Genomic DNA, 22,687 nt, shown 5'->3' with positions numbered 1-22,687 from the left:
ATCTTGCGGAGGGTTGTGTGTGTGTGAGTGTGTCTGCAGCTTATAATGGGACATATTCTGTATGTCATGTTAAATAGTCTCCAAAAGTGCATTATTTTTGGCCTTCATATTCCTTAGGATCGGACAAAAATGCAAACTAGTATTGTTTCTGTATATATTTTAATGACTACTTAAAAATATCTTTATAACATAGTTCTAAGTTAAAATAACTTCCTTTTAAAAAATCAAAGCATTTATTCTTTATATGGATATTAAAATTTGGGAAAAATATACCTTCAGAACATATTTTTCTGTAATATTGAATTACTTTGAAATCTATTATTAAGGAATTTGAGAAAGTGAATTTAAAAAATCCTAAACTCAAAAATACACTAATACCAGCCTTGATTGTCCTTCTGTCTAATGATAGGAAAAATACGATTTTAAAGTCAAAATCAGATTATTTATGCCCATAATAGCCTAAAATACTTGCTGACCTTGAGGCATATTAAAATTGAACTACCTTATCTTACTGTAGTAAAACTTTTGCTATGAATGTACAAATCTAAACCTAGGCCAGTGAACAATTACATCTTTTTAGCTTATTATAACTAGATTACCTCATTATAAAATTTTTGCAAAAACAAAATCACAAATAAATTATTAGAGTTATTCATTTAAAAACAATTCAAAGTGTTTTTCACTGTATAGAGAAATAATTATGAAAATAGAATCCTGACTTTTAGGAACGCTTTCCTTATGTGCATGTACTTCCTACCGTTAATATCCTAGGGAGAAAGATTGTTTGTTAAAAAGAGAAAGAAGAAAAAAAAGAGAAAGAAATTCAGCTTTCCTGTACATGATATTAAAATTTTTATAGGCAGCTTCAATCAATGACAGATGATTCTTGAGAAAAATAATCTTTGAAATTTTATTTTTTGATGGGTGATTCTTTTTTAAATTGAGAAGTACTACTTTCCTAGTAGAATTAGTTTGATGATTAAAACATTTATTTAAATATATGGAGAAGTTAAATATTCACACATGTAAAGGTCTAAATATATAAAATGACAGAAGGGACCATCTTGTTATTTACTCATGAACAACAATGTAAACATAACTGAAATATTTAAAAATATAGATAAAAGTTATACTGAAAGGTGGTATAAATTGATTAAATAAATATATGCTTGAAATTCAGGGACACAGGCTTACAGAGAAATTTAAAGAATAGACAAAAATTGTTCTGAGATGGAGCTAGGACCATTTACTGAAAGTATGAGATGGTTTAAAGTTATGGTAATTTTCTAAAAATATTTTGGGTGATTTTTAGAACCCATTTCTAATAAATTTAGCTTTTTCATCTGTTTTCTATCTCTTATAATTTTGGAGGAAATAGGATGAAGCATCACATCATATTTTAGAAGCTGCCCTACCCCCACTAGACAGAACAGGACAATTGTAAATGTTTTAAATGAGATGTGTTAAAATTGCAAATGATCTTCCTAAAATTTTTTGTGTGTGATTTAAATTGATAAAATATACTTGAAACCTGAAAAATGTTACTATTAGTATTGTTTGATTGTTTAATAGGTTAACTGAGATTTAAATGGGGGGGGGGTCCTTTTAAAATCATTCACCAAAGCATTTAAATTATACTTATGGGCTGGTTGACTTTCTATGCATGTGTACTCTATTATTGTGTCAGATTGACCAGTGGTCTTGGCTGTTCAAAGGTCAGTGGTCACAGTTGTCCTGAATTACTAGTTCTTTTTTCCTGTGGACCCTCTGCTGTGTTGCATGCTGTAATCTTCTTAATGGCTTCATTCCAATATTCACACATAATATTTTAGATTTATTGACTGTTAGAAATACTACCATGCCAGTAGCAGTTCCGCTACTCTTAAGGTATTTAAAATTGGAAAAATAAATCAGGGCAAAGCTTTCAGAATTCCTTTGTTTTCCTTAAGGGAGGGGGAAAACCTCTTTTCCTGTCTTCTGACAAGAACACTTGTTTTTTGATTTCATCATTTCACTATAGATTTGGATCATTAAAAGAAAAAAAACAAATATTTTATTGGGAGTGATTTTAACGATATTGATTATTACATGGAATAACTTTTAAAGGCAGTAGATCCAATAAAATATACTCTTGTAGTTTTTGTCTATGAATATATTGCGACTTTATTTTTTTAGTGGCTATGCCAAATAGACACCTTCAAACATCTGTAGTATAGTTTGAATGTTTTGAAATAAAAAAAGTAAATGTTAGGACTCAGTTACAGCATCAATCAAAGTTAGTGTTATTGTGGTATGTTCATAAGGGTGAGAAAAAGAACCAATTGAATTAAATATAACATTTGAAATCTCAAATGAGTTGATTTTAATTTATGAAAATGCAGTATTAAAACCTCCTATTCCAAATCTGCATACAATTTAGTTTTAATTGCATAATAATTTAAAATGTATTTCTGAGATATTCCTGCTCATTTTGATTTTTATCAACATTTTAAAAAGCAATTTGGAGGTTGTTACTATTTCAAATATAAATAGGATTACCCTCTTACCAGGAATTAAGCTAATAATTAGAATTATAAGATTTAGGAATTCTCTCCTCATATGAATATTAAATTAAACAATTATAAATTCCTATAGATGAAAGTACATCTGAAATGAATTGACATCTGAAAAAATGAATTGACATCTGAAAAAGTTACATGTATTACAGTATTCGTTACAACAGGCAAGTTTTTTGACCTGTATTGCTTAACTGTCTCTAATAATTTAAACTCGTTAGATTGTAAGAATAGTAATAATATTGATAGGTCATTATGCTATTCCTATTTTAGATAAGAAAATCAAGGCACAGAAAGTATACTGTTAATGGTACATCTAGAGATTCAGTTCATAGAGGTTGATCCTCAGGCCTGTGTCTGAAACAGTAGACCATGGTCCCTTTCATATAAATGTGATATACAATGTAATGAATAACTCCTTTAAAATATATTATAGAAGTTTACTTGCCACTTAAACTTGTTAAAGAAATATTAGTTTGATCCATTTGATTTAAATTAGGATTTTCAGCACTATTTTTAAAACTTCATTTTCGTCTTAAATATAATACTATTGGAAAATAATTTTGTGTTTTCTACTATGAGGGTATATAGAAAATATGGTACACTTAAGAGTTATTGTACAAGTCACTGTAGACCACTGTATGTTACAGGATAGCTATATTTTGTATGTAGCATATTTCATTACTAAAACATTGAAAAGACTTTATTATAATGATGCTATCTAAAATATCATGTATATTATAGTGAAGCTTTCAGGAATCATAAGAAGGAGTGCCTTAAATGTTTTTTTTGTGATAAAAAAAAGAAAGACACGAATTGCTCTGAATCACCAAAAATCATTAAGAGCATATAAGAACTGGAGAAAGTCTCTAAATCTCTGATATCAAATATTTGAATATCTACATTCAAGTGAATTTATTAATTTGGGGATAAGCTTGAAAGAATTAGTTTTTTTCAGATAAATCTAAAATAAACTTTTTAAAAAATATTAAGTTATGTAAGCAAATTAAACTCTTAGAACCACATGGACTGTCAATGGGTATGTTTAATTCATTGAATATTTCCTGTAATCTAACATGAAGGTTTAACATGTTAAATTGTCATAATATATGTTATAAAGAAAAATAGGCCCCAGAGAATATTATATTAGTTCCAGGTTTGCCACAGTTCTGCTGTTATCCTTATTGTGTTTAATGGTAAATGAAGTCCCTAACAAATTTCTAGGGTGGTCAGGTTAGAAAGATTCACTCAGCTTCTAGAGTAATTTGGAGAACATTTTATTACTTCAGGAGACAAATATTGCTTTTAGTTTGCCCTTGGAAAAGTATAGTCATGCTTTTTCTCCTCTCAATCTCCAGTTGGTAGAATTCAGGCATCTAGTTGTACCTTGCTCCCGCCACACAGCCTTGGTACAGTGCTTCGTAAATAGGCGTTCAATACGTGATTGCTGAAAGGAAATATAATTGCACTTCTTTTATCTTTAGTAATAGAAGCTTACTTTTAAAGTCTGTTTACAGTTACCTCCTAGAACATTTTATAAGGATGTTTCCATTTGACTTTAATAATAATGAAAATGAGAAACCTGGATGCATATATAAAATATACTTTTTTGACTATGAGTATAACCTTTTATTTCCTGTGTTTAGAAAAAGAGACCATGTTGTGATGGCAGTCATTGTGCTTCTGCATACCCAGCTGAATGTCTCTGGAAACTCAGCTATTCTTTTAAATAGTTATTGTCAGAGACATAATTATTTACAAAGTAGTTTTTTTTGTTGTTGTTTGTAGGTAAACTATTATAGATTTTAGTGTCCTCCCAACTGTTTTCTTGGTGTATATTTTAAAAATATAAACCTTAAATACTAAAACAAAGAAGACAAAAGCAAAACCCAAAAACCTTAACTGTGCTTCTAAACATTTAAAAGATTTTTGTTAGTTTCTCTCAATTGAATAAGAGAACCTGGCTTTCCCACAGCAATGATCCAGGCTTTGGTAATCCCTCCCTTTATGTCTCTGTACTTTTGTCATTCTAAAGTTGATTTATTGTTTGTTACTTTTAGTGATTTTAAGTGCTCAATGAAGTTCCTTGGCTTTCTCGTGGCTTTTCATTTCCAACTAAATTACCTTGCCTTACTTTTAATGTCTTCCTCCCACCCACCATGTATTATCTTAATAGCATGCTTCTTTCTCTTGTTACTGCAGATACTTTTTTTTTTTTTTTCTGAAAAATGTAAACCTTGATTTTGGCTTTTAAAATTATTTCCAATTTATTTCTGGTCCTTTAAATTCTTGATTTTTCCACATTCAAGCAACTTTTTTGTGTGCAATATTGTGAGCACTGTCACAATAGCGGTTCCCAAACCTTGCTAATATCATAATGACCAAGTGACCTTTTAAATGAATTGTGTTTCTGAGCACCATCGTAGATACTTTGATTGAGTCAACTAGAGGAATAATTGTAGAATTGTGCCTGGAACAGTTGTTAGATTTGTTCATTTATTCATTCATTCATTCAACAGGTATTTATCAAGTATCTACTGTTTACAAACGTGCTAAGAACTGGGTATATAGTGGTGAACAAGCAGACATATACTCTTATTTCATAGAGTTTATGGTGTGTTAACGCTCATCTAGTATTACAAATAGAGACAAATGTTATAAAGAAACAGAGTGCGGTTGGAGAGAATTACAGTGGTATCCTAATTTAGATTAAGGGTGAGATAGGTAGAGGCTGAGCCTGTTCTAGCTCAGTGACACAGTAAAAAACCATGTGTGCCTCTGTGGTGCAGCAAGGCATTATCTTATGTGGTAGTGCCTAAATTCTCGGGGGCTCAAATGTTCTTCTCCAGCTTAATAGTAAAGGCTGCAAGCCTGAGGTTTCATTTTTCTTATGACGTGGCAGGAACCTGATGCTGTGCCAGTTGCACTGAGGATGGGATTTCAGGTGCACCAATATGAGAAACTATGGAAGCAGTTAGGAGCTTGGTCTATATTCTTATTTCATATCTCTCATATATCTTTATACTGTTTGTTTATTATCCTTTATACTGTTTATTATCATTTTTACTGTTTATTATCATTTATACTGTTTGTTTGCTGTTTGGTGTATTTACTAGGGTACAAGCTAAGCTTCTATAACAGAGAGACCTAAATACCCATTCTCAGATAAAAATAGAAATATATTTATCTCTTGTATAACAATTAAGAGGTAAGTTTTCCAGAGATGTGGGACAACTCTGCCATCCTCAATACATAGCATGCAACTCCAGGTTTAAGGTATGCTGTTTGTCTACCTTGCCCCAGAATAAAGAGGAGAATCCACAGAGGGGTATTCATATCCCTTTTAGGGACAGCCTGAAAATGTCATGTTCCTCAACTCATTCCATTTGTCGGAACCCAGCCATATGGACACACCAAGTTCCAAGGGATGTTGGAAACTAGCTGAGTTAACCTAGTTTTGTTAAATATGCACCAGCCCAAACTTAAGATTTCCATTAGCAAAGAAAGGGAGAATAGATGTTGGTGGACTTAAAGCCATCTCTGCTATAAGTAAACTGATATGGAAATAATTTTAGCCAAACTGAGATGCCATTTTTACTAGTCCGCACACTCAGATCAGCCTTTTGTGGTCCAGCCAAGCTAAGTGTATCAGGAACATCTTTATGGAGAATTGGCCTCAATGATGGTGAGTATGAGTAAGCCAAGTGGGAGGAGGAAGAAGAGGGGGAGGAGAGATAACATATTGAAAGTTTTTCCTGTGGGGAAGAGGTTGGTTGATTCAAGACCTATATAGCTGTAGTGAAATAAACAAAAACATTATGCAAAATGAGATAGTAGAGATAGGCAGGGGAAATCATAAAATATGTGTAGTTCTTGTTAAAGACCTTTGGATTTTATTGGAAATTCATTGAATACTTGTAGATGATGCCATATTAGTTAGGATTTGACAGGTACTTTAAACCAATGAAACAATGTAATGATATGCTCTATAAGTATATGATATGCTTTTCATTTAATAAATGTTAAAGGTTACTGTTTTAATCTTCAAATAGAGATTTGTTAGAAAATTATTAAGAGAGAAGTGTTAATTTTGTTTCTTAATAAACTGAACTTTAGAAAGGTTAAAGAAGTATGGGGATTTAATATCTAATTCATGTGATAACTGTAACATGATTCATGGAAGAATAAAAGGTTTCAACTTTATATCTTTGTTCTACAGATGATATTTTGACACTTTAACTTTTATAAATATATGTAGTTTCTAGAGAACAGTTTAGTTACATGAAAGGAAATATTTAAAAATATCTTAGGAGTGTTTTAGGTTGTGTAGATTATGTAAATATTATTTTAGAACAGTTATTTTTATCTTCACTTCTTTACCCTGATGTTTCTCTTTGTGATCATTAAAAGTAAAATAAAAATTTCTAGGTATAGCAGTTAATATATTTTTACTGCAAAAACATATCTAGAAATCACATCTAAAAGTTAAGTAAAAGGGAAATCTGTCACTTCTCGGAAAAACTCAACCCCCTTATATGCTCTGCCTTCCTGTCTTACTCTCCTTTGGTATAATTACTTCATTACTTAGACTGTGTGCACATGGCTTATGCTCTTTTAACGTGTACCTGTTTGCTGCGTTTACTCATGTAATTCTGTCCTTTTATTCATAGTCGCTTTAGTGCTAAGAGGGTAAAAGTGGGAAATTGGTGGTAATATTATTCATGCTACAGTGAGTTCCCACTGTGCTAAAATCCAGGTTATAATTCTTCCCATGGATGACTGCTTGGAGGTCTGAATTCTCACTGAAAGGAATTTAAAACATTTGATACGAGCAATGAAGTGATGCTTATTTCTGAATTTTCTTTTCATTGTTTAACTTTTCATTTGTGATCTATCCTAATACTAAATTAGATTTTTAAAAAAATGTATTTACAGAGTGTAAAGTCTCTAAAGACCGTAAGATAAAATGTCCTTTGTGAAGTAATCCTTAGCCATTGGAGGTTGAGGCTAGCTTACTTTCTTAAGAATAAAAAGATAAAACAATTGATATTTTTTCAATATTTATAGGATTATGTGATAATAGCCATATGACTAAGGTTCCAAATGCTTTTCTGAATTCAGAGTTATGGGTGAGTATAAGCCTTAGGATTTCATGGGAAGAGATACATTTATTTCATAACTAAACTTAGAAGTTTGGAAATTAAAGCAGAAAATGCTCTTTCCTAGACCAGGTATTAAAAAAGTACAGAACAGACACCATCATTTTTATAGATAAAAACTGCTAAAAGCTAATTAGCACTGCAAAGGGCATTGGTAACTGGTGATAATTTACTCCAGTGATGTAAAGACCAGAAACACAGCAAGATTGATGCAATCATTTTATATTATATTAATATCCTTATATCTAAAACTGATTTTTAAAAACAATTGTTTTCTTACAGACTCTTTTTGAGCATTCATTTGCACATGTAGAAACACTTAGCTGCCCTTCTGGTCTCTGAAAAACAGGAACAACTTCAGATGTACTGGCAATTGAAGTCCACTAGAGTAGATCAAGGAAAAATTCTTTTTATGTAATTTGTAAAAGTTGAAATAATGTAGAAAGAGGCAAAGGAGAAATATAATTATATTTCTTGCCAGGCAATTTTAGTTTAAAATCTGTATGAAATTAGATAGTATACTCATGTAGAATAACACTGTCAAAAAAAAAAAAAGTGAGCCACATGTATGATTGTGTTTTCTTGTAGCCACATTAAATAATAAAATAAATAGGTGAAATTAATTTTAATGATATATTTTATTTAACCCTGTATATAAATATTGCTTCCAAATATAATCAATATAAAATTTTTTGAGTTTTTTTTTTTTATTGTACTGAGTCTTCTAAATATAGTGTCTGTTTTACTCTTATGGCAAATCTCAGTTGAGACAAGTCAAATATCAAGTGCGTGTATGACTGATAGCTACCTTATTGGCTGGCATAGTTCTAGAACAAGTGCTTTCTTTTTTCTATTTTCTACACATCCACAGGGAGCTGAGGAGCTATCATTGACTAGTTTTGGAAGTGAAGGCTGCATTTTTATAATTTGGTTTGGAATGGCTTGTGGCAGTGTGTTTAATACTCCTGTATAACTCAAGCAACAATTATGTGGTCAAGGATTTGGTATAATGAAGGTTGAGGAATGGCTTGACTTGACTGTATTCTTAGTGAGCATACGTGTTGTGATTGTCTGGAGAACATTGTCTTCTTGATTTATGGAGAACTGAGTTGTGAATTTCATGTTTTATTTTTAAAAAGTACACATTAAGGAATTTTCTTTTGCAGAGATGTAAGGGGCATTTTAATTTTTTTATTTTCTAAAGTAAAAATCTTTTAAAAAACAACTACTTATGTATAATAATACTTTAAAAAGACTGGAATCATATTCCTTACATTATAATCTTTTGGGGTGTGTATGTAGTAATTAAATATGTATATTGATATTCACTCCCATTGTTATTGAAGGCATTTGAAACTTAAAAATAGCATAGAAGTTTCAGAATAAAGGATATTAATTTAGATTTATTTTTGTAATTATTATTGTTTGAATATGTGGGTTACCTAAAAATATGCATTTATTGAGGTTAGATTTTAATAATAAAAACCTCTCTTAAATGAATCCTGGTTTATGCACTTTGTGGGCTAAATGAATTAGGCTCTCAACTTTTATCTGAATCTATGGAGCTTGGATATAAATTGAAAAGATCACAGCTATGGGGAGAAGACCTACACTGCAAAGGCCTTTCTGCATAGATTATGAACATAACTCAATAATTTTTTCAAAACTGTGGTTATAATTGGACCCAATGGGGGTCTGTTTCTTTGATCAGATCACAGTAACTGTGACTTTACACTGGAAAATGTCACTACTGTGAAGGTTTATCACCTGTAGAGCTGGTCTTTCCTCTGATGCTGTGTTCATTTCTCATTAGCATTATTCAAAGTTTAGTTGTTAATTAGGTTGACAGTTCAATTACAATCATCTACAAGTGAAGTCAGGGCTACTTGCATAAAGAAACAAAAATAACCCTTCTTGCATAGATATATGTGTGTATGTGTATATATGTGTGCATGTGTTTTTGTGTATATGTGTGCATGTGTATGTATGTGTGTATATGTTTGCATATATATGTATGCACATATATACATAAAAGGAAAAATGACACTATTTTGTTATATGATAGTTTCATAAGGCTAAGAATATGCTCTGTTAAGTTAGCATTCTTTCCAAAATTTGTCTTACCAGTTTTATTTCTAAATAAAACAGAATTGTTACACAACATGCTTCCATTTTAAGCATTGATGAATATATATGAGAACCAATATTTTTAAATGTATAGAATATAGTTTACTATTTTGTGTGAAACGAACTGGTACAGTGAATTGGATGCATAGGAACATTTTATATCTCCTCCTCCTTAAATAATAAGAGTTTTCATCAGGAGTATGATCTCACTTAAAATTCTGTTCATAAATAATATGCATTTTCTAAAATACGTAACACTTGAAATTAAAAGATAGAAAAATGTATGAAAAATTAAAACAAACTTAAATACCTTTTAAAAATAAGCAAATTTTTAGATAAATTTTTCTTTGATTTAGAAACTTTAGTGTTTTAATCTGATTACTGGTTCATGAGACAATGATATTGAACTCAAACCCATGTGGTAGTGGAAAAAACTGGACAGAACTAGGTTTAGATCCCAGCTTTGCCACTTATTAGCTACATAGTAAGGGCAAATGAATTCACATCTTTGTTCCTCTATTTCTTCATTCATAGATGGGGATATGAATGCTTTTCTTAGAACACTGTTGTGAATATTAAATGAGACAATGTATAACATTTGCATAAAATTCTCCACTCATGGTATAATTTCAATAACTTTATCTCCTCTCCCCTCTTCTTTATCTCATAATGACAAAAACTGTTCAACAAATGACTGGAAAATTATGTATGCAAATGAGACTTCCAAAAATAAAATTAAATGGTAAGTGATCCTGGAGGACCTGTAACAAATAACCTTACATAGCAAAAACGAACAAAACCCAACCTGCTTCATCTCAAAACAAGTAGACACATGTTGTAATTGCTAAAAATCTGTAGAAATGTGGCTCACAAGCAGTTTATTGTAAAATAATTAAAGCTTATTTATGTCAAGAGGCCTTGGGAAAAAAAGAGAGCATAAACCAATTTGCATTAGCACGTTACTCTCCTCTCCTGCTTTCGTTTCAATTAACAGACCAGCAGGTGCTCTCTGCAGTTAAAAAGATAAGCTATCAGGGAGCAGGATGAATTTTTGGCCGACCTGAAGACACTGTGGTTTGCCTGCTGATTGGGTTCCTACCTCGCTGTACCAATTTCTGAGGTGTTAATTTAACTGTTCCTCTCTGTCATGCAGGTCTCGGCCTTGAAAAATAAACTGAAGAAGCAGTCTACAGCTACGGGTGATGGAGTAGCTAGGGCCTTTCTTAGAGCACAGGCTGCTTTGTTTGGATCCTACAGAGATGCACTGAGATACAAACCTGTAAGCGTTTTGTTTCATCACTGTTTTAATTTGCTTTTTTATGGTTCTTTGGAATGAGACAGAAAAAAAGAGACATCATTTTAATATTGCACCTTGAAAAATATCATGGAAATCTTTTAAGATCCAAAATATTATGTTTTAAAACATACATTTCATCTCCAATTTTTGACTTTTTATTTTTAGTTTTGTTTAGTACTCTTCCATTAGTATTTCCCAGAGTATTTGTGTCACCTTCTTAATACTCTAGAAGTGGAATACTTACTCCTTAACTAATGGAAAAATTGTATTACTGTAGTTTTTTGGGTTTTTTTTTTTTTTTTTCTGAGATGGAGTCTCGCTCTGTCACCCAGGCTGGAGTGCAGTGGCCCAATCTCGGCTCACTGCAAGCTCCGCCTCCCAGGTTCATGCCATTCTCCTGCCTCAGCCTCCCGTGTAGCTGGGACTACAGGCGCCCGCCACCGCGCCCAACTAATTTTTCGTATTTTTAGTAGAGATGGGGTTTCACCATGTTAGCCAGGATGGTCTCGATTTCCTGACCTCGTGATCCGCCCCTCTCGGCCTCCCAAAGTGCTGGGATTACAGGCATGAGCCACCGCGCCCAGCCTGTATTACTGTATGTTAAAACACTTACCTGATCTTGTTAAGATCCTTAAGAAATTCATAAGACAATTGGGCTTATTAGATTAATGTGTTTAGAAATGACAGGTACAAAGTGATACTTAAGAAAAATAGAACTTGAAGGTTTTACAATATTTGGAAATTTGTTGTCTTTGTAATTCATGACCCTTTGCTAAGCTGGGTTTATCTCTTTAGCATATCTTAGCTCATTTTCTCATTCTTTCTGTTTTAATACCCTAATTATTATTGTGTAGAATTATAGCCAAGTTTTTAAGAGTATCCAAAAAGGTGCAAGTCAAAATACATTTGTTGGTTAGATTATGTTAGGCTGATTTTACAGAAATTATTAGACTATTCTTCCTTCACTGGGTGAGTAAGTTGTAAGAGATAAAAACATTGATTTAGTAATAAGAAGACCTGATATCTAATAGGAGTTGTTACTATGCTGCATAACCTTGACCTGTCTCCTTATTCTCTCTAGATTTTGATCTTCATATTTGTAAAATGAGAATTCTTATACCTTCCCGCTCTATCTTTCAAGGTGGTGTTAAACTCAGTTGTAAACTATGAAGCACTAAACAAATGTGAAGGGGTTATATCTTCTCTAAACTGACTTCTGAATTAGTGGTTCCCACTCAAGTGATCCTTATAGCTCTAAAAGGTCATCCAGTTATTGGAAGGATTCCTTAAATGCATGGGGAAATCAGCTGCTGTTTCTATAAGTGTGTTTGTCTAGTTTACATGCTAATCTTTTTGAGACGTGTATATTTTTAAAGCATTATATAATTCATAGTACTCTACAGAGTATACATATCTCACATGGGGGAGTCTTAAAAAATTGCTCATAGTTATAAGGGTCACATTCTTTAAAAGACTGGAAACCAATAATCTATGCTACAGTAGAGCATATTCATATTTCAATTGTTCAACATCAGTAAAAACATAAAAATGAGTTTGAAACACAAAATTAGTGATTGATTCTGGTTACGTCAAATTTTTAAAATAGGGATTGATTTCAAGTTTACAGTACAGGAACGAAAGTTAAAAATATCACTTTGCTTGAATTTTGACATATTTAAGTACATATTCATCTTTATAAACTAAACGTCATTTTTATTTTAAAATTGTTGAGTACTTCAGATTTGAAGAAAGGAGCAAATTGAAGTGAGAACATTTTCTTCAGTGATTTAAACTATCAGTGTGTTGGGTACTGAGTGAAATTAATAAAATATCCCATCTTTAATATTAGTTACTATAGACTTCACTGTTGAATTTTATCACCCTTTAAGCTTCATTGAGCAGATAGGAGTATAAGATTTCAGTGACTAACTTTTTTAAAAAAAACCATCGTGAAAGCCAGATTGTTATTATCTGTGAAAAATGTTTAATTTTGTCTTAGAGTATCTTTCTTGTTTATTGATCACATTTTGTTATAAATTTATTTGTTTAGTTGCCTACATTTTTTTCTTTTTACTTTTGATATTTTCTTGTTTTCATTTCTGCTGTTAGTATTTTTTAGGAGCTAAGTGGTAGTATTTTCATTTTCTATGCCTTTACATTTCTTCTGACTCAATCTTTGAATGAAAGCTTCCTTTTTAATGTATACTGAATGCATTTAGATGATTATTTTCCATTTATTTTCACAAGAAATAGCTTTTAAGGAAAATTATTTCTTTTTGTGCATAAACTGCTTTTTCAACCATTATCTTTATAAATTGCTTATATCATAATTTATTAAAAGTATGTTAATTTTTTGTTTTATAATTCTTTTGGTCATTGATATAATAGACCAATGTCTTCTCTCTTCACTTAGACCTTTTTTTAATATCAACCAAAAATATTTTATATCAATCAAATATATTTTGGTTGATATTTTAAAAAGGGCTAAGTGCAGAGAGAAGTTTCAAAAACATATTTAAGGAGTATCCTGTAGCTATTATAGTACAATTGGAAAAGAAAAGATTATTCAGTAGCTGTTAATAATATGAATTATTGGCCAGGTGTGGTGGCTTACGTCTGTAATCCCAGCACTTTGCACTTTGGGAGACCGAGATGGGCGGATCACAAGGTCAGGAGATCGAGACCATCCTGGTTAACACGGTGAAACCCCGTCTCTACTAAAAATACAAAAAAATTAGCCAGGCGTGGTGGTGGGTACCTGTAGTCCCAGCTACTCCAGAGGCTGAGGCAGGAGAATGGCATGAACCTGGGAGGCGGAGCTTGCAGTGAGCCAAGATGGCGCCACTGCACTCCAGCTTGGGCAACAGCGAGACTGGGTCTCAAAAAAAAAAAAAAAGAATTATTTTACTAGACATTACTTTTTAAAATTTTATGATTGTTTATACACATAAAAATAAACCATTATTTCCCTTACTTTTAACAGAATTAAACCTGTAGGGTAGACCAATGACTGATCAGTCTCAGGGGCCATCTCTTCACCTGGCATTCAAGGTCCTTACCATGGGCAGGCAGTCTGTTTTCCTTTTTTTCTAAACTTTGCCCTCACTTCAGAGAATTCTGCCTGTGACTTCAAATGTCCTAAGCTTCTCAGGCTTCCACACATTTACTTACAATGTTCTTTCTTCCTGGCAATGCTTTTCATCCCGACTTTTAATAGCCATCTAGTTCCTTCATGATCCTGGAAGCTGTAGTTTGTACTGACCCCTTCTTTCTCTGAATTAATTATACTTATTTTATTTAACACATTTCTTCAGCCTTATTTACATATTATTTGTTAATTACATTATTTTGACTGATATTCATAATTTTTGATCACTATGAAAACATTAACTGACCATTGAACACCCATTGGATGACAGGCATTGATAGGCTCTTTGGATAAGTGTTCTTGTTGAATTTTTACAAGCCTTCAAAATATTACCCTTTATATTTTAAAGATGAGGAAGATGATACTCACAGAATTTGAGTAAGCTCACTGTTTCTCTAGCTAGTGAATAGTGGGGCTTAGGTTTGAATCTGCTTTTTTCATGGTCCCTCTCTTGCTCTAGTGTGATATATTTCTGTTCTACCTTGCCTCTGTTATGATATGATGCTTTTTTTGAGATAGAGTCTCACTCTGTCTCCCAGGCTGGAGTGCAGTGGTGCAATCTTGGCTCACAGAAAGCTCCGCCTCCCAGGTTCATGCCATTCTCCTGCTTCAGCCTCCTGAGTAGCTGAGACTACAGGTGTCCACCACCATGCCTGGCTAATTTTTGAATTTTTAGGAGAGATGGAGTTTCACCATGTTAGCCAGGATGGTCTTGATCTCCTGACCTCGTGATCCACCCGTCTCGGCCCCAAAGTGCTGGGATTACAGGCATGAGCCACCATGCCCAGCCATGATACACTTCTTAAGATATGTTTCAAGGGTTCCAAGATGGCCAAATAGGAACAGCTCCAGTCTACATCTCCCAGCATGAGCGATGCAGAAGACGGCTGATTTCTGCATTTCCAACTGAGGTACTGGGTTCATCTCACTGGGGCTTGTGGGACCGTGGGGGCAGGACAGTGGGTGCAGCCCATGAGCGTGAGTTGAAGCAGAGTGAGGCATCACCTCACCCGGGAAGCACAAGGGGTCAGGGAATTTCCCTTCCTAGACAAGGGAAGCTGTGACAGATGGCACCTGGAAAATTGGGTCACTCCCATCCTAATACTGCATTTTTCCAATGGTCTTAGCAAACGACATACCAGGAGATTATATCCTGTGCCTGGCTCGGAGGGTCCCATGCCCACGGAGCCTTGCTCATTGCTAGCACAGCAGTCTGAGATACAACTGCAAGGCGGCAGCGAGGCTGAGAGAGGGGCACCCGCCATTGCTGAGGCTCTAGTAGGTAAACAGAGTGGCCAGGAAGCTTGAACTGGGTGGAGCCCACCGCAGCTCAAGGAGGCCTGCCTGTTTCTGTAGATTCAACATCTAGGGGCAAGGCATAGCTGAACAAAAGGCAGCAGAAACCTCTGCAGACTTTAATTTCCCTGTCTGACAGCTTTGAAGAGAGTAGTGGTTCTCCCAGCACGGAGTTTGAGATCTGAGAACGGACAGACTGCCTCCTCAAGTGGATCCCTGACCACCAAGTAGCCTAACTGGGAGGCACCACCCAGTAGGGGCAGACTGACATCTCACACGGCCGGGTACCCCACTGAGATGAAGCTTCCAGAGAAACGATCAGGCAGCAACATTTGATGTTCAGCAATATTCTCTGTTCTGCAGCCTCCGCTGCTGATACCCAAGCAAACAGGGTCTGGAGTAAACCTCCAGCAAACTCCAACAGACCTGCAGCTGAGGGTTCTGACTGTTAGAAGGAAAACTAACTAACAGAAAGGTCATCCACACTAAAACCCCATCTGTATGTCACCATCATCAAAGACCAAAGGTAGATAAAACCACAAAGATGGGGAAAAAAACAGAGCAGAAAAACTGAAAATTCTAAAATCCAGAGCGCCTCTCCTCTTCCAAAGAAACGCAGCTCCTTGCCAGCAAAGGAACAAAGCGGGATGGAGAATGACTTTGACTAGTTGAGAGAAGAAGGCTTCAGACAATCAAACTTCTCCAAGCTAAAGGAGGAAGTTCAAACCCATTGCAAGGAAGTTAAAACCTTGAAAAAAGATAAGACGAATGGCTGACTACAATAAACACTGTAGAGAAGACCTAAAATGACCTGATGGAGCTGAAAACCATGGCATGAGAACTTCGTGACGCATGCACAGTTGTATTCAGTAGCCGATTCGATCAACTGGAAGAAAGGGTATCAGTGATTGAAGATCAAATTAATGAAATGAAGTGAGAAGAAAAGTTTAGAGAAAAAAGAGTAAAAAGAAACGAACAAAGCCTCCAAGAAATATGAGACTATGTGAAAAGACCAAATCTACGTCTGATTGGTGTACCTGAAAGTGACAGGGAGAATGGAACCAAGTTGGAAAACACTCTGCAGGATGTTTTCCAGGAGAACTTCCCCAACCTAGCAAGGCAGGCCAACATTCAAACTCAGGAAATAGAGAGAATACCACAAAGATACTCCTCGAGAAGAGCAACTCCAAGACACATAATTGTCAGATTCACTAATGTTGAAATGAAGGAAAAAATGTCAGGGGCAGCCAGACAGAAAGACTGGATTACCCACAAAGGGAAGCCCCTTGGACTAACAGCAGATCTCTCTGCAGAAACTCTACGAGCCAGAAGAGAGTGGGGGCCAATATTCAACATTCTTAAAGAAAAGAATTTTCAACCCAGAATTTCATATCCAGCCAAACTAAGCTTCATAAGTGAAGGAGAAATAAAATCCTTTACAGGCAAGCAAATGCTAAAAGATTTTGTCGACCACCAGGCCTGCCTTACAAGAGCTCCTGAAGGAAGCAATAAACATAGAAAGGAACAACCGGTACCAGACATTGCAAAAACATGCCAAATTGTAAAGACCATCGACGCTAGGAAGAAGCTGCATCAACTAATGAGCATAATAACCAGCTAACATCATAATGAGAGGATGAAATTCATACATAACAATATTAACCTTAAATGTAAATGGACTAAATGCTCCAATTAAAAGACACAGACTGGCAAATTGGATAAAGAGTCAAGATCCATCAGTGTGCTATATTCAGGAGACCCATCTCATGTGCAGACACACTTAGGCTCAAAGTAAAGGGATGGAGGAAGATCTACCAAGCAAATGGGAAACAAAAAAAGGCAGGGGTTGCAATCCTAGTCTCTGGTAAAACGGACTTTAAACCAACAAAGATCAAAAGAGACGTGGCCATTACATAATGGTAAAGGGATCAATTCAACAGGAAGAGCTAACTATCCTAAATATAAATGCACCCAATACAGGAGAAACCAGATTCATAAAGCAAGTCCTTAGAGACCTACAAAGAGACTTAGACTCCCACACAATAATAATGGGAGACTTTAACACCCCCTGTCAACATTAGACAGATTAAGTAGACAGAAAGTTAAAAAGAATATCCAGGGATTGAACTCTGCTCTGCATCAAGCAGACCTGATAGATATCTACAGAACTCTCCAACCCAAATCAACAGAATATACATTCTTTTCAGTACCACATCGCACTTATTCCAAAATTGACCATGTAGTTGGAAGTAAAGCAGCCCACAGCAAATGTAAAAGAACAGAAATTACAACACACTGTCTCTCAGACCACAGTGCAATCAAACTAGAACTCAAGATTAAGAAACTCACTCAAAACCACTCAACTACATGGAAACTGAACAACCTGCTCCTGAATGACTACTAGGTACATATCGAAACGAAGGCAGAAATAAAGATGTTGTTTGAAACCAATGAGAACACAGACACAACATACCAGAATCTCTGGGACACATTTAAACCAGTGTGTAGAGGGAAATTTATAGTACTAAATGCCCACAAGAGAAAGCAGGAAAGATCTAAAATCGACACCCTAACGTCACAATTAAAAGATACTAGAGAAGCAAGAGAAAACACATTCAAAAGCTAGCAGAAGGCAAGAAATAACTAAGAACAGACTAGAACTGAAGGAGATAGAGACACAAAAAACCCTTCAAAAAATCCATGAATCCAGGATCTGGTTTTTTGAAAAGATCAGCAGCATGGTACTGGTACCAAAACAGAGATATAGACCAATGGAACAGAACAGAGCCCTCAGAAATAATACCACACATCTACCACCATCTGATCTTTGACAAATCTGACAAAACCAAGAAATGGGGAAAGGATTCCCTATTTAATAAATGGTGCTGGGAAAACTGGCTAGCCATAAGTAGAAAGCTGAAACTGGATCCCTTCCTTACACCTTATACAAAAATTAATTCAAGATGGATTAGAGACTTAAATGTTAGGCCTAAAACCATAAAAACCCTAGAAGAAAACCTAGGCAATACCATTCAGGACATTGGCATGGGCAAGGACTTCATGTCTAAAACACCAAAAGCAATAGCAACAAAAGCCATAATTGACAAATGGAATCTAATTAAACTAAAGAGCTTCTGCACAGCAAAAGAAACTACCGTCAGAGTGAACAGACAACCTACAGAATGGGAGAAGATTTTTGTAATCTATTCATCTGACAAAGGGCTAATATCCAGAATCTACAAAGAACTCAAACAAATTGACAAGAAAAAAGCAACCCCATCAAAAAGTGGGCAAATGATATGATGAACAGACACTTCTCAAAAGAAGACGTTTATGCAGTCAATAGACACATGAAAAAATGCTCATCATCACTGGCCAACGGAGAAATGCACATCAAAACCACACCATCTCACCATTTCACCATCTCACACCAGTTAGAATGGTGATCATTAAAATGTCAGGAAACAAAAGGTTCTGGAGAGGATGTGGAGAAATAGAACACTTTTACAATGTTGGTGGGACTGTTAACTAGTTCAACCATTGTGGAAAAGAGTGACGATTCCTCAAGGATCTGGAACTAGAAATACCATTTGACCCAGCCATCCCATTACTGGGTATATACCCAAAGGATTATAAATCATGCTGCTATAAAGACACATGCACACGTATGTTTATTGCGGCACTATTCACAATAGCAAAGACTTGGAACCAACCCAGATGTCCACCAGTGAGAGACTGGATTAAGAAAATGTGGCACATATACACCTTGGAATACTATGCAGCCACAAAAAAGGATGAGTTCATGTCCTTTGTAGGGACATGGATGAAGCTGGAAACCATCATTCCCAGCAATGTATGGCAAAGACAAAAAACCAAACACCGCATGTTCTCACTCATAGGTGGGAATTGAACAATGGGAACACTTGTACACAGGAAGGGGAACATCACACACTGGGGCCCGTCATAGAGTGGGGTGAGTGGGAAGGGATAGCATTAGGAAATATACCTAATGTAAACGACAAGTTAATGGATGCAGCACAGCAACATGGCACATGTATACATATGTAACAAACCTGCACATTGTGCACGTGTACCCTAGAACTTAAAGGAAAAAAAAAGAGAAAAAAAAATGAATTAAATTTAACTAAAAAAAAAAAAAGGAAAAAGAAAAAAAGATATGTTTCCTGAACGTGCATTACTTCTAAACGAAGATACATGAAAGGCATTCAGTATTCACTAATGGAAAGACCAAGTTCAATACAAAGTCTTAGGAATTTTCTTCATGGAAACAGGTGGCATAGGCATCTCATAGTGGGTATATAAATTGGAGAAATGATTTGATATTTATGCTATTTCCATTTATGGTTTTGTTTACCTGGAGTAACTACTACTACTCAAACAGCTTCATCCTCTTCAGTCTTCTAATTCTTCTCTTCCCTTCTTTGTCTTAATACTCTATACAGCAGGATTGAATATATTGTACTGAAAGGGAGTTTTGATTCGTCTGTTTTTCTCTTTCTGTAGAAAATCATCTAAAGTAAAAGTCAATGGCAAGATGTTTCATTGTATAAGAATATACTTCTTATTCTGTTTATTAGGATACGTTATAGATATAATTTATGTTTATCAGATATATGTTGAGTGCAGCTATAATAGGCCCTCTCTGAAGCTTCTGGGCCAAAAAAATAATGTTAAGCATGTGCTCCCACCAGGAGCTTATAGTGACATAGGGTGATGCAGTCATTTCTTCTCTAGCAGTAGCAAAAAAAATGAACCTGAAAATGATAAAAGAACATTATCCTTCTCAATGTATGGGAAACAAGAAACCTGGGAGATAACTGTTGAATATATGCGTTTTTCTGGAGAGAGTATTCATGTCTTCCACCATGTTCTCAAAAAAGAATAAATCCAAAAAGGGTTAGGATTCACTCCCATAGAGGCAGCAGAACCAGTCATAAATGACCTTTCAGTCAGGAGAGTTTCAGCTTTATCTTAATGCACAGTGTTTACAATTATTTATCATGGGAATGTAGTGCTTAGCATTGTGTATTAGAAAGACCACTTTCATGATGTTGTTCATGTTAGATCAAAGTTGAGCAAGACCAGGGGCAGGGAGACAGTTGTGGCTATCATGGTCTTATTGCAGAAGAGGAAGAAAGGACCTTTGTGAATATCCTGAAGGCTCAAATCTCAAAGACCTTAGGAAGGAAGACAGGAGTACTGGGGAACCAGAGGATGTGGATTATGAGAAAAATACCCTCCAGGATGATTTGCATATTCCTATACAGATGCTAAATACATATGCTAAATACTGCTAAAGAGTAATTTATTTTATACATTAAGTACTTAAAATGTCTAAGCTGGCAACCCTAAATTGTTGTTACTTACAGTGCCTAGTCCACACTCTCTAAATGTTACCTTGGCATGATTGGCGAATAAATTGTACCCACCCTTAATTACAGAGAACAATATAAAACTCCTTAAAGTTGCTGGAAATTCAAATAAGGTAATGAATGTTTTACTTTTTTTTTTTTTTTTGGATTTTAGCCAACAGCAAGTTAGCCACTTTTTAAGAATTGAAAAATGTGAGATAAAATTAACGTACTAAATGAATGAAAGAAAAGTGGTAAGAGCACAAGACTCTGTAACCATACTGACTGGATTCATCCTCATTCTGTGACCAACTAGTTATATGACTTTGGGCAAATTAACCTATTAGTGCTTTGGTATTTGCATTTGTTAAAAAAAAAAGTGATGATACTTCTTGGGTTGGCATGTAGTAAATGCTGTTTATGTTGTCATTATTAAAAATAAAATATAGAATCAATAGACTTAGTAAGGAAAATCCCTTTAGCATAACCACAAACAAAGCATCTTTCCAGAAAGGAATACATTGCCTTAAACATGACAATACTTTAAAATGATTGTATTAAATAACTAAGAAATGGTCTTTAGTTATACCTCTGTGTATCACTTGTGTCACAAGCTATAAAAAAGTCACATTTTTGAATAATAGCTGATGTTGAAGAAATGTTTGTTTGAGTTAAAATATTGTTTAGTATATTCAAAGACATACTTGATTATCCTGTCTGAGAGCACAGAAGTAACACTCAAGTTTATTTGCTTTAATGCTTAAGGTGCTGTCATGTGTTTCCATCACTCAAGCTTTCCTGGGCTGCCTTGACCTTGCTAATGGATAAAAAATAAGTTACTTTAAAAATAAAGATTGGTTAGTAATCCGGACCTCAGTTTGACAAGTTGGAGGAGTGACAGTTTGACAAGTGTATCTTTCAAACACTTTTTGATTATTTTCTTTAAAACATTATCAGTAAGTAATGTTGTTGTATTTAATGATTAAGCTCAAGCAATTTAAACATGGGGTTGGCATCCATAATTTAAAAGGCCATTCACTAAATCTTCATCTTAACATTTCCATTTAAGAAATTTGTAATTGTCAACTTGTTAGAGTTTTAAAAATCCAGGTTGAAAAGTACTACTCCTTACAGTTTTATGGTTACTAAAACATTTTACGCATCCTTTCATGTCATTACTCTTGCTTGAGCATAGATAGACCTGTTAACTTGAGAGATGGTTACCACCAAAGAAGTAGTTGGTGTGCATCTGGCTTTCTAATGGATAAAAGTTGTTTTATTGCACTTTCTTTCTGCTCATTTCTAATTAATAGGGAGAGAATTTTGCTTTATTGCTTCAGTAATAATATACAGTTTCTCCTCAAGTACTTTGGAACAGATAGAACTAGGGACTTGGGTAGGAAGTGTTCAATTTATATATCACTGATATGTTTTATGAGAATGGAGAATGTTTTTCTCATTGTCTTAAGTTGTGGGGAAGAAAAATATATTTTTAAATAGTATGCACAAAGTTAATGCACAATCTATTAATTTTTTCTAAGTATTTAAGTTCACACAAAAAGTTAGAAACAGCAATGTCTAATTTAGAAAAATTAGTTCCTTTTTCTATCTTAAGTTGCTGATTCATAGGTAAATAGAACATTAGTAGGTAGCTGTAGTTTTTCTTTTTTCAAGACAGATCCAGCAACTTGAGGATAAAGTAACAAAATAATATGTACAAATAAAATATTTTG

General features: G+C 34.4%; 1 protein-coding gene across 12 annotated transcripts in view; it reads left to right on the top strand.

Moving 5' to 3' along the window:
- Positions 1-22,687, top strand: part of LOC105484665 (DENN domain containing 1B) — a 321,512-nt gene that overhangs the window by 170,127 nt on the left and 128,698 nt on the right. For all 12 annotated transcript variants that reach the window (XR_011612370.1, XR_011612369.1, XR_989127.3 and 9 more), the window contains one exon: positions 10,995-11,120. Coding sequence is in view for 9 of the 12 variants with exons in the window: in XM_011746499.3 (XP_011744801.2) it covers positions 10,995-11,120 (126 nt within the window). In the remaining 3 variants the exon portion in view is untranslated. The remainder of the gene's footprint in view (positions 1-10,994; positions 11,121-22,687) is intronic.

Source organism: Macaca nemestrina, chromosome 1 (assembly GCF_043159975.1).
Source record: "Macaca nemestrina isolate mMacNem1 chromosome 1, mMacNem.hap1, whole genome shotgun sequence".
In the NCBI taxonomy this organism is placed as follows: domain Eukaryota; kingdom Metazoa; phylum Chordata; class Mammalia; order Primates; family Cercopithecidae; genus Macaca; species Macaca nemestrina.
Note: the sequence above shows the minus strand (reverse complement) of the source record. Positions and strands in the feature narration are given on the sequence as shown.